Genomic DNA, 12,704 nt, shown 5'->3' on the forward strand with positions numbered 1-12,704 from the left:
TCGGAAAGGGAAAAAAACGCGTTTTCTGTTTTTTTCCTTTCCACGAGAGTCACGGTTTTGCTTCCACGAGAGGCACGGTTGTGATTTCGCGAGAGGCACGGGCGTGCCTCTTTCGGAAAGGGAAAAAACCGTGCTCCCGGTTTGGTTTTTTCGTCCGGTTTTTTTCGTGGAAAAAAAGTTCGTCAAAACCTATCAACATGGGATCTAGTTTTGAAGATCTCGACGCGAGGAATCCAATGGTGAAAACGGTTTAAGATTTGGACGCACGGTTTAAGAGATAAAACGTTTTGAATAAACGAATCTACGAAAAAAGGGAAAACTCCCAGATTGCGACAAGTGGCGCGCTGCATGTGCGCCACTTGTCGTGACCTGAGAAGATGGAGCGTTCTTTGCAACGAGTACTCCTTAATTGTAGTGATTTCGTTATTTCCCACCGAGATTCGCGACTCACAACGTAGAGGCCCAGGTATATTGTTTTGTATTCCGTTGTTATTCCACGACCATGGCCCACAACTGTCGATTATTTAATCCGACGCCGTTTACCTTCGTTCACGTCTTGAGCCGGTTCCCTCAAGATTCTGAGCCAACGGCGTCTGTCCCCTTGCTGTCTCCTCTGACGCCCAAACCAAGTCCACCGCACCATTCTCCCCCTCCTCCAATGGCTCCATCCCACAAGCCCAATCCAAGACCTCTGCCCGCATCACATGACGACATCAACCTCATCCTCAAACCTATCAGGGATCGATATGCTGGCCACGCTGCACGTTCTAGCCATACTGCTGCTACAATCCGTTCGTCTTAGTTGAAGCCTTATGTTTAGTTATGCTACTTAGTTGTCAACATGTGTAGTTTGTGATCATTTAGCAGGTGTGTTGTCACCCGTGCATCTCTAGCTTTTGATGTAATCATGCCAAGGTTCAGTTTTGCACTTAGTTCCTGACCTGCCGGACATCTTATCCATCATCACTCTCATGTATACACACAACAGGTCTTCATCCAAACGGCGATCGTTCATCAGCTGTATCTCATTATCAGAACAAGTCACGGCGCCGTGAAGATCTAGAGAATCATATTAGAAATCACTAAATTCGCGAAGGCCAATGCTACATACAGCTAGCGAAACGAGAAAAGTGCACTTTGCCATGCCGCTGAACTTCAGCAACCAATTACACAAATTGGTTTTTGTCCGTCAGAGAATTCAGAAAACTTAGACACCACGTGCAAGTATGTGTGTACTATGTGCAAAAATATAACTAAATTTTTAGAGTTGGTTTTTTTTTAAAGAAAAGGACTCAAAAACCAGTTGTCCATTTATTGAAACACTTACATTATGGGTTTATTGGCTTTTGAGGTAATTACAGTTGGATTGAATCTTGGCACCTCAGATGTTTTCTTGTTAGGATGAAGGCGGGAGTGATTTTCACAGTAAGCTATTACATGCATGTCTCCAGTCACTTGGAACTTGGAAGTCTTGGATATAATATCTACAGTATCCCGTTTCGAAAAATATCTACAGTATCATTTTGGGTCTTGCGGAATATAGATAACTGGAGCCCATGGACTTCCCTGATCCGCACTGTGATTGAGAAGCAGATCCTCGCTGTGATTGAGAAGCAGTGGGCGGATTCAGAGACTTCAATTGGGTTAGGGGCAGGCCGTCCACCATGAAGCATTAGAGCAGCAACTATGTACATGCAAACATTAGCAGGAGGTGCTCCTGGAAGCAGGTCACCTCCTACTGCATGTGATTACTGGCAATAGAAGCATTATCAATACATATGACTGAGCGAGCAAATGTGTTTTGTTTTTGAATATGCGAACATTTCATCTCACATGTGTCAAACGAGGCAGAGGATATGAAATTAGTTCAAACAAAAGGCAGAGGATATGAAAAGCATATATATGAATGCGAACTAACCTTTGTCACCATGACTTGGAAGGATTTCAGAACAAATTCAATCCATTATCAGTTAACCTAGGTCATAAGCATGATAACTTAGGGATTGGGACAAAAGAACACAAGTTGAAAATGTTCAGAACAGTGAGCAGAGTTTCATGTTCAAGGATAGCATTCTATTAACTTCCAATGTAGTTACAGAGAGAAATAAAATTCTGATCTTTCGGCTAAATGACTGTCCTTTTCTTAACCAGTCTAATGATGCACATAGGTTATGCAGAGAGATTAACAATTGAGAAAAAGTACAAAAAATACTTTGAGAAAATATTAAAATTACTTTCATAACCTAATAGTGCATGTTTCTGTATATTATTTCAAAAACTAACTGGACAAAAAAGGGAAGTAAATATATATATTCTTAGAATACACAAGAACACAACTAACTGGAAGCTACCAGTAGCAACCTAGCAGGCACGTATTGACATCGTGAAGCATGGTGCAACCAACTAGTACCGGTAAGGATTCGATCACGTAGTGCAACCAGAAAATTTTATTTATGCTAGTGAAACCTCGTCCTATAGAATGCATTCTCTTAGCATTGCTAATTCAGCACATCATTCGTAGCCAAACCAAAGTTGCTTAATTATGTTCTGACACCTGAATGAAACAGAAAAAATATAGTTAAACAGTAGCATAGAGGATTTTAAGGGAATTGGAGAAAGATGCAGAAACAAAGACAATGAAAAAGAACATTATTTCTCATTATGTAGTGAGATATATGTATCGAAGTCATCTTCCATTGAGCTCTTCAGTTAGATGTTTAGAAATGCACTCAGTACGAAGAATGTCGGAGTTCCTATGTGCTGATGCAAAAAAAATGAACCTCAACACTAAATGACAGATTATATGTCACTCCAATACAAGCCCAAGTCAGATGGAAATGTGAAGTGTAAACCAGTTATTTAAATTTTGATACTAACTGATATGAGTCACACCTGTGGCAGTCAAGTCTACTTATATTTTAAGAGGCACATAATAGTTAGATTAGATGCAAGGTTTTGTGCAATGCGTGAGATATATTTCAAGTCGCAAACTAAAGTGAGTAACAGTCTATTACTCAGCCATGCATATTCAGTTATCATGAGCCTATATATCACCTAATGTAATACATTCAGCATCAGTACCATCGTACTTAATTATGCCTTCTAACTCATAGTCGATTCAAAGACAATAGTGAGCAAACAAGAGCTACCACGTATATATTCTTTCAATATTAAGAGAGCTCTAGACTGTACAAAATGACAAAATGTGAGAACTAAATGGAATGAACTCTTTATCTCCATTAGGAGAACAAGCACGCCATAGAAAACATAATCCTATTTTTTTTCCTCGTTCCCTGCTAAACATAAGGCCTGAATTCCTTCAGGACCATCAATCATTTACCAAGAAGGGGGCTTCTGAATTCCTGCAGCAGCAGCTCCCGATGAATCGAACACCCAACAACCGCCATAGAAGTGACCACAGCAGCCCCCGATAAATCGAACACCCAACTTCGAATTTGAGCGAAACACCGAGCAACCCTAGACTAAGAGAACTGAATCTACTCCCCCTATAAAAAATTGCCGTATCTGACATGGAGGCACCCAATCAAACCCGAATTCACGATGAGGAATATCTTGCATGATGCACAAACTGCTACTGCCATACCATGCATAATGAGCCTCCTGATAATGTTTCATCATTTTGTGTGCACACTCTTGTGTTATCTCATGGTGTTTCTCCCTGGTACGGCAGCACAAATTCTAACCCTGAAGTCAGCATGCACGCGCGGATGTCAGTATAGTGACAATTTATGCACAAACAAAATATAGGCTTTTCCCCTTCATCCAATGATTGCCTACTTAATTGTATCCATTTTATTAATGCGTTTGATGACTTTGTAAGTTCAGTACTGCCTACAATTCCCGTTGGAATTTTTAACTATTATCCACATAAAAGAACGCAATCCAGCAGCACTCTCATAGAAAAAGGCATTGGTTCTTCACTCTTACGAACAACTCTTAACTGTCACATTCGGCAGTAAAGAGCTCATTTTCTTTGGCACCCAATGTTTATCAGCACCTACAAAAACTGTAAATTACTGAACCAACACTTCACGTGTCCGCGAACACTTTTAAGTGTCCAACTAAATCTCTAATTGTTCACACTATTCTGATATCCCACCTGATATCTAATCTGCAAATTACAAGCATTCACGTGTTTATGGACTCAGTTTTCTTCAGATCTGCACACAAAATTGATTCTAACATACCTGTTGGTCCATCCTGGAGCTGTAGGATCCATATTTCCTACCAACTGTGGAAGCTTGTGGCGAGTACTCCCTCTTGCATGGCGCCGGTGCCCCTGCCGCACAAATCTGCCCGTCGAAGCTTGTGGCGAGTACTCCCTCTTGCATGGCGCCGGTGCCCCTGCCGCACAAATTCTGCTCCATCCCCGCCGGCGGCGTGTTCACCGAGTAAGGTAGGGGCTCCATAGGGACGTCACTGTCAGTTACCTCCTCCAGCATGATGCATCTACAAAGTAAGCGGTCCAAATTACAGATCGACACCATGAAATCCAAAAACGAACATACATACTACGGGAGATTAACTGCTGCCTAACCTCCTAATTGGCTGCATCAAGAACACCATGTCCCACCGACAGACCTTGGCTTCATAGAATCGTCTCTTCCCAAGCTCGGCGCCTTTTCCATTCGAAAATTCCAGCAGCCAGAGGTAGGAGACGACAGTACCCCCGCAATCAGCTCGTCGCCGGTAGAAGTAACGAAAAGCAAGGTTCCTGATCCACGGATCGGGAAGAGGTCAGACGTCCTGAGCCACGGCTCGCCTGCTTGCCATCGACTACCCGCATCTCCTCCGTCTTCTTCGTGGCCCACGGCCCAGCCGTATTTCCCTGTTTACTTACTTTCCGCCGCTCGCGTCTTTGGCCCAGCTAATAAATGCATCAAGTTCAGCGACGCAACTCAACCGCCGAGATAACGAGCACACATGTGCTCGCGATCAGAAGCACCGGTCCAAGAAACTTCTTGTATTCAAGGGCCGCTTGTAGTGTTCAATATGTAGTGCAATATTTTAATGCTAAATAAAGAAGGCCGGCATGGTGTTATTACATTATTCTTTCTCAAGTTTTACACCACCCACAGATCGGAGCCTTATTGTCCGGTTAAGAAATGAGAAAGCGCAAATACTAAATAAACCAGAGTGAGAACCTATGTAGTGTTAGTTCCAAACATGATTATACTGATTAATAGATTGACTTTACGTTTTTTACCCTAAATACACTAATGCATGGCCCTACTATATTGTTTATTGCATCAAGAAAACTACATAATTAAACAAAATAAATAAATAAATACGGAAAGGAAAAGGTTTAGGAAAAGAAAACAAAAGAAAGCAAAGAAAGGAAGGATAAGAAAAATAGAGTCTACATAGGGTGGTTGACTTCATGCTAGCAGTAAAATAAATTTTTCTTTAGTGTCATGATTTTATAAGTTTATAGAGTGTGCAACCTGTCCTTGCTATCTATCACGATGAGGGGAAGCTTGACCATGTACGCATTGCTCACAAAGGATATTTACAAAGAGTCGTGATGAAGGGAAGCAACAACATGGCCATCGACTTCCTTGTCTGCTTCCCACTGCATCCGCACCTGCCCTAATGCAGCCCTGAAGCCCCTAGCCCGTCGCGCGGCCTGTTGATTGGGAAGCCCGACGATGGGGTTTGGATGTGTCTACTGTGAATAAAAGGCTAATGGTGATCAAAAGTATCGGTAGCAGTAAGGTGCATGCCGTGCTGGCTGATGCTAGCACACATTTTATTTTTTGACTCTTAATTAATTTATTTCCCGACAGATATCTCTCATACGATTGAAATAATTTTGTCCAGTTTGTAGCCCAATATGTTTCTGCACAAACACAAGGAATTTTTTAGGTAAAAGGTTATGCATTATGAGATAAATAGCAATATGATTTATTGGGTAATTCACGGTATTATCTCTACTATTAAAGGGGGGTTCCGTAGTTTGCTTCATTCGTTAGCACTAAGATAGGAAGGTGCTTGTCGCCCTTGTCCCTTGCTGTTGCCTGCCATGGTGGTGTCGATCACTGGCTCACTTGGAACACAAGTTAGTGGGTTTTTTTATAAGAGTGAGGACTGAGAGTGAGCAGGATGGGGGATGGGGTTAGTATGTTCAATTACGGATGTCTGGGTGGAATAATTTTCATACTTTAAATAAATGTGGCAGATTGCATTTCATTAGAGATGGCTTTGTAGCAAATTGCATGACCGAGCGGTTCATTTTTCGCATAAGTTGTTCAATTTTTTAGTTAGGATAGAAGGGTAAATGCATTGGTTGGTTCAAGAGTTAATAACAGACATGGTGGCATATCAGTTGCATGCCCAATAACGGACATCATATTTTTCGTTTCATGGTAATGCACGACATTCAACTATTTATGTTACAACATGAAAATGGCTCAGGCGACATCGGATCTGCCTTCTTGGCTTGGTGACGTCACGGGAAGCGCACATCTCATCCTCGTTAATGGTGGTGGTGGATTGACACGAACACAGGGGGAGGGGATTAGGGCAAAGAGTGGGGCGGTTGGCGGGGACTCCTCTTTGGCGGTCCGCGAGGAATTATGATGTGAAGGAGAGAGGGCGTCATGGCGAAGGTGAGGTGGGCATCATCCGATTTGAAAGGAGAGGGCTCCAGCAAGAAATGTCTCACTACAAGATAAAACGAGCGGGAAGGGAAGGGTCCAACAGGAAAAGGCACACTGCCCAGACGGTTGGATTTTGGGGAGCTCGCTGGAGGCCCATTTGATGTCCGAACACACCGGATGATGAGGAAGAAATGAGCTTCGACCTTACACACAACGAAATTATTTAATTGATTTATTCATATTATATGCATTCTAACCCGTGGCAACGCACTATTCAGACGAATCGAGCGACCGGCTCTTGTCCACACATCACGCTGGCTCCGTCACTTATCGAATGCATACATGGGCATGTTTTGTCTCTTAGTGCAAGTGATTGGTGGCATTAAATGCGATCAGACTTATCACATGTGAATAGAAAAACAGATCCACATGTATTTATTTCGGATTTTCAATTTTTAAAAAAGTCATATCTTTCAAACCACACTTCGAAATTCAGATCCGTCTTCACCGTTGGATTCCTCGTGATGAGATCTTTGAAACTAGATCCCGCATGAGCATGTTTCGACGAAATTTTTTTCGATGCCAACTTTCGTGCTATATTATGCAACTTTAGTACTGTATTGTGCAACTTTAGTACTACATCGTGCAATTTTTTCCAAAACCAATTTTTGGATCTACATGATTCAACTTTCATGAGGTTGCAATGTAGCAACCATGACAACTTTGATGTGCAACTAGTCTACTATCCCGACCAACTACCAAGTAGTCGCTGTGCAACCCTCCTTCCTACTTGTGGATGCGTAGTTTTTCACTGTCGGCACATCCTACTCCCACCTCCCCTGCAAGCGATTTGTGCAACTTGGTCTATTGTTCAAGCCAACTGCCTATTAGTCAATGTGCAACTCCTCCCCTTCCTATTTGTGGACATGTATTTTCAATTGGCGGGGGTAACAAACAGAGTTGCACATACTTTGCTAGGTAGTTTGCCAGGGCAACATACGAAGTTGCACATTTCACAAGCAAGGACAGTTGAATGGTAAAAATTTGACATTCATGAGGGTTGTGAAAAGTTACATATAGACAGAGTGCGAAAGTTGCGAATCTCACTAGCAGGGGTGGTTTGGACCGTGTGCTAGCAGGGAAACTACACATCCATGGGGGTATAGGAGAAAGTTGTAAATCACTGTTAGACAGTTGGCCGTGGCAGTATCCGAAATTGCACAACCACTACTAGAAAGCTGGCGGATGCAGTAAATAGTGAAAGCACATCCACGGGCAAGCGGAAAGTTGCACGTCATTTACTAGGCAGTTGACCTGAGCAACGGACGAAATTGCTCATCTCACTGGAAGGGGTAGTTTGAGGGGGGTGGAGGTGACATCAGTGAAAACTGCACGTCCACAGGGTAGGCGGAAAGTTGCACATCCACAGTCAACTAGTTGCACATCGACTACTAGTCAGTTGCACAAAACGAGGTACTAAATTGCACAAAAAAAATTCAACAAAACATACCCATGCGGGATCTAGTTTCAAAGAGCACGTCGTAAGGGTTCCAATGGTGAAAACGAATCTTAATTTCGATGTTTGGTTCAAAAATTATGGCTTTTAAAATGAAAAGGAACTCTAAATTAATGTGTTCACACCTGGGTGCTTTCCAATCCATAATTAAAAACACGTTGCATGTCCTTTCTACCTTTTTTACGATGAGAAAGAATCTTTGATGGGGACATAAGCTTGCTAAAAGTGACAACCACTGCGGAGCGCTAAAAGTGACAGATAGCTTTTAGGGTTAGCACGGGCTGAGTCAATACGCATGCATGTTCACTGATATGGCACAATAGGTGTATAGGCTACTCCCTCCGTTCCTAAATATTTGTCTTTCTAGACATTTCAAATGACTACCACATACGGATGTATGTAGACATATTTTAGAGTGTAGATTCACTCAGTTTGCTCCGTATGTAGTCACTTGTTGAAATGCCTAGAAAGACAAGTATTTAGGAACGGAGGGAGTACAAGTCAAGAGAAATAGTGGGATAAACTATTTAGGTATATGGTTTCTTGTGCAACTCATATTGTGATAGCATCAAATTACATCAAGATTGTGGCACCGCAATTCTATTTGATTTAGGTGTACTTCAAATCGATATCACCATATTTACATTCATTTTTCAAAAACAAACTCCATATTCGTATCCGAATAAACTTATGATTGCAGTTTTTCACATTAATAGAGCAACTACTTGTTTGTCTCAACAAAATAACGCCTTAAATCTTGTGAAGGGGGGAGTACTGCGGCAACTACACAAAAACTAATATACATCCATCACTGCCGTACCTTCTCACAACAAGAGCCGCGTATTTCCGACAACCTTAAACATATCAGGTCTCTCTCTTACCGGGACGGATGTCCAAGCAACTTTCACCTCCAATTCGGCGCAACCCATCCTCCGATTGACCACTTCATGAGAATGACCTAGAGTGAGGGCAAGGTGTTCAAGCACGTCACCACCAACAATGAAGAGCGCCAACTTGTGATCCAGTGAGACAGCTACCACGCGACGAGTTAAAGGAACAGAGCCACCACTTTCGATTACTATCGGGCTGCATGCTGCTTCGTATAGAATGATATGGTCCTTAAAGTTTCCAGGAGTCGAAGCAACTACTCTTGAGATACTGCACGACCCTTTCAAAATATTGATTGCAATGGTAGCTTCCACGGGACTGTAAACTTGCTCACATAAAAATTCCACGGTGCTTATATGACTATATACACCGAAAGTCAATCTCTCCTTGCCTGGATAGAGCCGGATCCAATCAAAAACTCCCACACCTTTGCTAAAATCTTTAATCATGCCTCCATCACACTTGATCTTTAAATCGACCTCAAAATAAACTTTATCTTCCGGAACAAGCCCTCGGCATGGATCCATTAAAGATAACATATCATCCTGCAAAAGGGTTTAGGAAGAAATGTTAAGATTTATCTCTGGAGCAAGCATACATAGTCAGAAAAATTCAGATGATTACAATATTATCATAACTTTTAACGCTGCTCCTGTGAAAAACTATATAACACTTGCAAGTTCAGATGAACAAACCACCAATATAAATTATTCAATTTACGATACCACTACTTTAACGCTGCTCCTGTGAAAAGCTATATAACACTTGCAAGTTCAGATGAAAAAACACCAATATAAATTATTCAATTTACAATACCACTACCTTATTATTTAAAGAACATGTTGAAATGTCTGAAGAAACCATACAGTTGACAAGAACATTTAGTGAAAAATATACATTGACTAAACAACAACTTGGGCATGACAAATCTATAAATTAGAATGCCAATCCACAAGGACTACAATTAATGTAATGATCAAATATGATGTTCAGTAAATATCATTTATGTGATGACGATAATCTGATGTTGCAAAGCAAGGAGGTTTTGAAATGCGTGGATGTGAAAACTAGCACACTTAGATTTTTCAGAAGAAATCAAATGATGTTATTTGAACATATCAATCACAAAATCACAATAATAAAATTATAATAGATAGTGAAAGAGAAGATGGACAACACACTTCTGGGACATATTCTGCCTCAGAACTAAGGTAGAACTTCAGATATAAGGTGCACGATTATGCATGCAATTGACATTGTAAAACTTTGGTCACTAATACTAGAAGTATGTGGATTTACCATGTAAGATAAATATTTTTGTATGCCTTGGAATATATTTTTTATGATAAATATCCTTTTACTATTTTTAAGCATATTACAAGCAAAGAATTGCAGTCAAAATCGTGCATTAGAGAACACAAAGTAAAACGGTCCTTGCATTTCTGTGTGGAAAGAGCAATAAGTAGTGATTAACTAGTTAAGGAATAAATATACATACCGCCGAGCTGATGAATTGGGGATCATCCATTTCACGCCTAAACAGATAGACACATCTATAGTCGACTTGATCCCTTGCAATAATGGTACCAAATATGTTGATTGGAAAGCCGACGTCCGATTCGCGTACCTTAATGTAAATTACATTGACACAAGATCGCACAACTGACTCATGCATTGGTGTTATCTTGTGAAGTTGTGGACCACGAGAAAAGCTAGCTGAGAAAAAAGGACATGATCACAGGTCAGAAACATATTTGCATGCAGTGAAGACCTAGAAGAAGATGAATGCATGGATCAAACAAGCACTCACCAAAATACTCACTCTCTTTATAAATGTCAAAGAAGGCTAGGTTGAAGATGTCAACTCGATTGCGTTTAAGACGCCTGAGCACGGGGTCGTATGCGGTGAACTCTTGGCGACGAACTACGTCAAGAGCCTGCAACGCCTTCTCCGCCAATTTGAGCTCTTGGTTCACAGATGGCTTCTTCTTGGAGATGACTTCCATGGCCGCTGTAACCTACTCATCCACGCCAACAGGTACATGTTTGTTGTTAGTCAATCCACACGCCACTAAGGAATAAGAGTACATGGCGGTGTATATGATTTTGTTGTTAGTAATGTCAATGAAACAAATCATAAGATATATAATTCAGCTCCATATGGGTCGAGAAAGTGTACATACCATGTTGGTAGTGCAACACCTACTTGAATGCTCTTCATTTAATTCGGGAGCAAAGACACCCGTGATGTTGAGGATATTACCTATCTCACGGGGTGACTTCCCCTTGATCTTATTGGCAAGGGTCTGGCACGATAGGTCAAGGAGTCGATGGACTTCAAGATAGTCCGAAGCCTGTAAATAGTAGTGCAATGCTTTTAAAGAGAAGAACAAAATATGGTGCTAGCACACAATTGCTGAAAGAAAAACCAGTTAAGCATCATAGATGAACTATGTATATTAATTAGGCTAAGCAAAGACAACATGAAAGTAGCACTCATGCATAATCTAATGTACTCCCTCCGATCCATATTAATTGTCGCTGATTTAGTACAATACAAATAACATACATGTTGTGATAGAAGAGAACCAGTATGGATGCAAGTTAAAATAAATATAATGTATAATTTTGATAGAGTTGGATTAAGAAATAGCTTAGCTTAATTGATTACCAGGATGAGATCATAGAGCGTCTCATTGTGGTTGAGATGGTGGGCGCCGTCCCAGCGGCAGGAGGCATAGGACTGTTTGCAGTACTCCAAAACCTTGGATAGGACCTCGGCTCGGATGGAGCGGAGCAAGATGGGGGTGTACTTGGTCTCGTCGCCGTCGGCGGGGACGAAGTAGTTGTCGGGGTCAAGCTCGATCCTACGATGTAAGAACATGGACAGCCTCGCCTCCTCTGAGGGAACCACGAAATCCACGCCCTCCTGACTACGCAGCGCCACCATCCCCTCCTCTTGCGGCATCAGGTTTTCTTCCCCCTCCTCCTCCGCCGCCGCCGCCGCCATCTTATTGTCTTACCCCCCGCCGCTGGGTCGATTCGATAACCCTAGCGGTTGATAATGTTTTGGTGTGGCGACAGAAGAAGTGAACGATCCCACACGCTCGATTTCTGGTCTGCAAACCGCTGCGGGGGTCGGTAGGCTATATGGACCTGGCCCGACAAGGACAAGGCCTGCGATTCCGATTCCGTCTCCACTAGGAATCGATGTTTTTATCGGGCGCGACTACGTCTCGCCTTCAGCGAGCCTGGCTTCGGACTCGCTAGGGCGAGCGAGCTGGGCCAGCCCAGAGCGCGGAAGGCCACAGCCTTCTTTTTACGTTTTCTGTTTTCTGTTTTACTTTTATATTTTTGTAATTTTGTTTATACTTTAATAAAATATTCTAAATATATACATATATATTACAAAAAACATTTGAAAAAATGTGGATCATGTATATAAAAAATGTTGAGCAAGCATTTAAAAATGTTGAACAAGTATTTGAAGAAATGTTGGATGAGTATTTGAAAAATATTGAACAAGAATTCGAAGAAAATGTTCATCATGTATATATAAAAACGTTGAACAAGTATTTGAAAAATATTGAGCAAGTATTTGATAAATGTTGAACAAGTATTCAAAAAATGTTGATCATGTATATAAGAATATAGAATTGAAAAAAAATAAACAAAACACA

At 41.5% G+C, this 12,704-nt stretch overlaps 2 protein-coding genes across 8 annotated transcripts; both read right to left on the minus strand.

The window, feature by feature from the left end:
* Positions 1-1,310: 1,310 nt before the first annotated feature.
* On the minus strand, positions 1,311-4,861 carry LOC109757993 (uncharacterized). 6 transcript variants are annotated; one of them, XR_012205518.1, is made up of 4 exons: positions 4,559-4,861; positions 4,209-4,470; positions 1,919-2,554; positions 1,456-1,751 (listed from the first exon to the last, which is right to left on the minus strand). XR_012205518.1 is itself a non-coding variant. In XM_073510968.1 (4 exons), exons 1-3 carry the CDS (start codon positions 4,585-4,587, stop codon positions 1,967-1,969), a joined length of 300 nt encoding a protein of 99 aa, XP_073367069.1. In that variant the 5' UTR covers positions 4,588-4,861; the 3' UTR covers positions 1,456-1,751; positions 1,919-1,966. The 6 variants fall into 6 exon arrangements, 5 of the variants coding, with proteins under 5 accessions (XP_020172426.1, XP_073367069.1, XP_020172428.1 ...); XM_073510968.1 differs by having other exon boundaries at positions 1,919-1,975; XM_020316837.4 differs by having other exon boundaries at positions 1,311-4,132.
* A 3,924-nt stretch (positions 4,862-8,785) lies between these two features.
* Positions 8,786-12,145, minus strand: LOC109757998 (uncharacterized). Of its 2 annotated transcripts, none has more exons than XM_020316845.4 (5): positions 11,696-12,145; positions 11,208-11,378; positions 10,847-11,042; positions 10,523-10,740; positions 8,786-9,569 (listed from the first exon to the last, which is right to left on the minus strand). In XM_020316845.4, the coding sequence occupies exons 1-5, from the start codon at positions 12,032-12,034 to the stop codon at positions 8,961-8,963; spliced, it is 1,533 nt and encodes a 510-aa protein (XP_020172434.1). In that variant the 5' UTR covers positions 12,035-12,145; the 3' UTR covers positions 8,786-8,960. The 2 variants fall into 2 exon arrangements, with proteins under 2 accessions (XP_020172434.1, XP_020172433.1); XM_020316844.4 differs by having other exon boundaries at positions 10,835-11,042; positions 11,696-12,140.
* Between the last annotated feature and the right edge of the window lie 559 nt (positions 12,146-12,704).

The sequence above is a fragment of the Aegilops tauschii genome, chromosome 3 (assembly GCF_002575655.3).
Source record: "Aegilops tauschii subsp. strangulata cultivar AL8/78 chromosome 3, Aet v6.0, whole genome shotgun sequence".
Lineage (NCBI taxonomy): Eukaryota > Viridiplantae > Streptophyta > Magnoliopsida > Poales > Poaceae > Aegilops > Aegilops tauschii.

What these genes read in the sequence shown, in the direction of transcription:
- LOC109757993 (XM_020316837.4), bottom strand. Translation starts at nt 4,587, where the DNA reads ATGGTGTTCTTGATGCAGCCAATTAGGAG. An exon ending in TTGATGCAGCCAATTAGGAG is followed by an intron (nt 4,471 to 4,558) that starts GTTAGGCAGCAG and finishes CTTACTTTGTAG; the next exon opens with ATGCATCATGCTGGAGGAGG. An exon ending in GCTCCAGGATGGACCAACAG is followed by an intron (nt 4,133 to 4,208) that starts GTATGTTAGAAT and finishes TGTAATTTGCAG; the next exon opens with ATTAGATATCAGGTGGGATA.
- LOC109757998 (XM_020316844.4), bottom strand. Translation starts at nt 12,034, where the DNA reads ATGGCGGCGGCGGCGGCGGAGGAGGAGGGGGAAGAAAACCTGATGCCG. An exon ending in GGTGTTGCACTACCAACATG is followed by an intron (nt 11,043 to 11,207) that starts GTATGTACACTT and finishes GTGGATGAGTAG; the next exon opens with GTTACAGCGGCCATGGAAGT. An exon ending in TAAAGAGAGTGAGTATTTTG is followed by an intron (nt 10,741 to 10,834) that starts GTGAGTGCTTGT and finishes CTTTTTTCTCAG; the next exon opens with CTAGCTTTTCTCGTGGTCCA.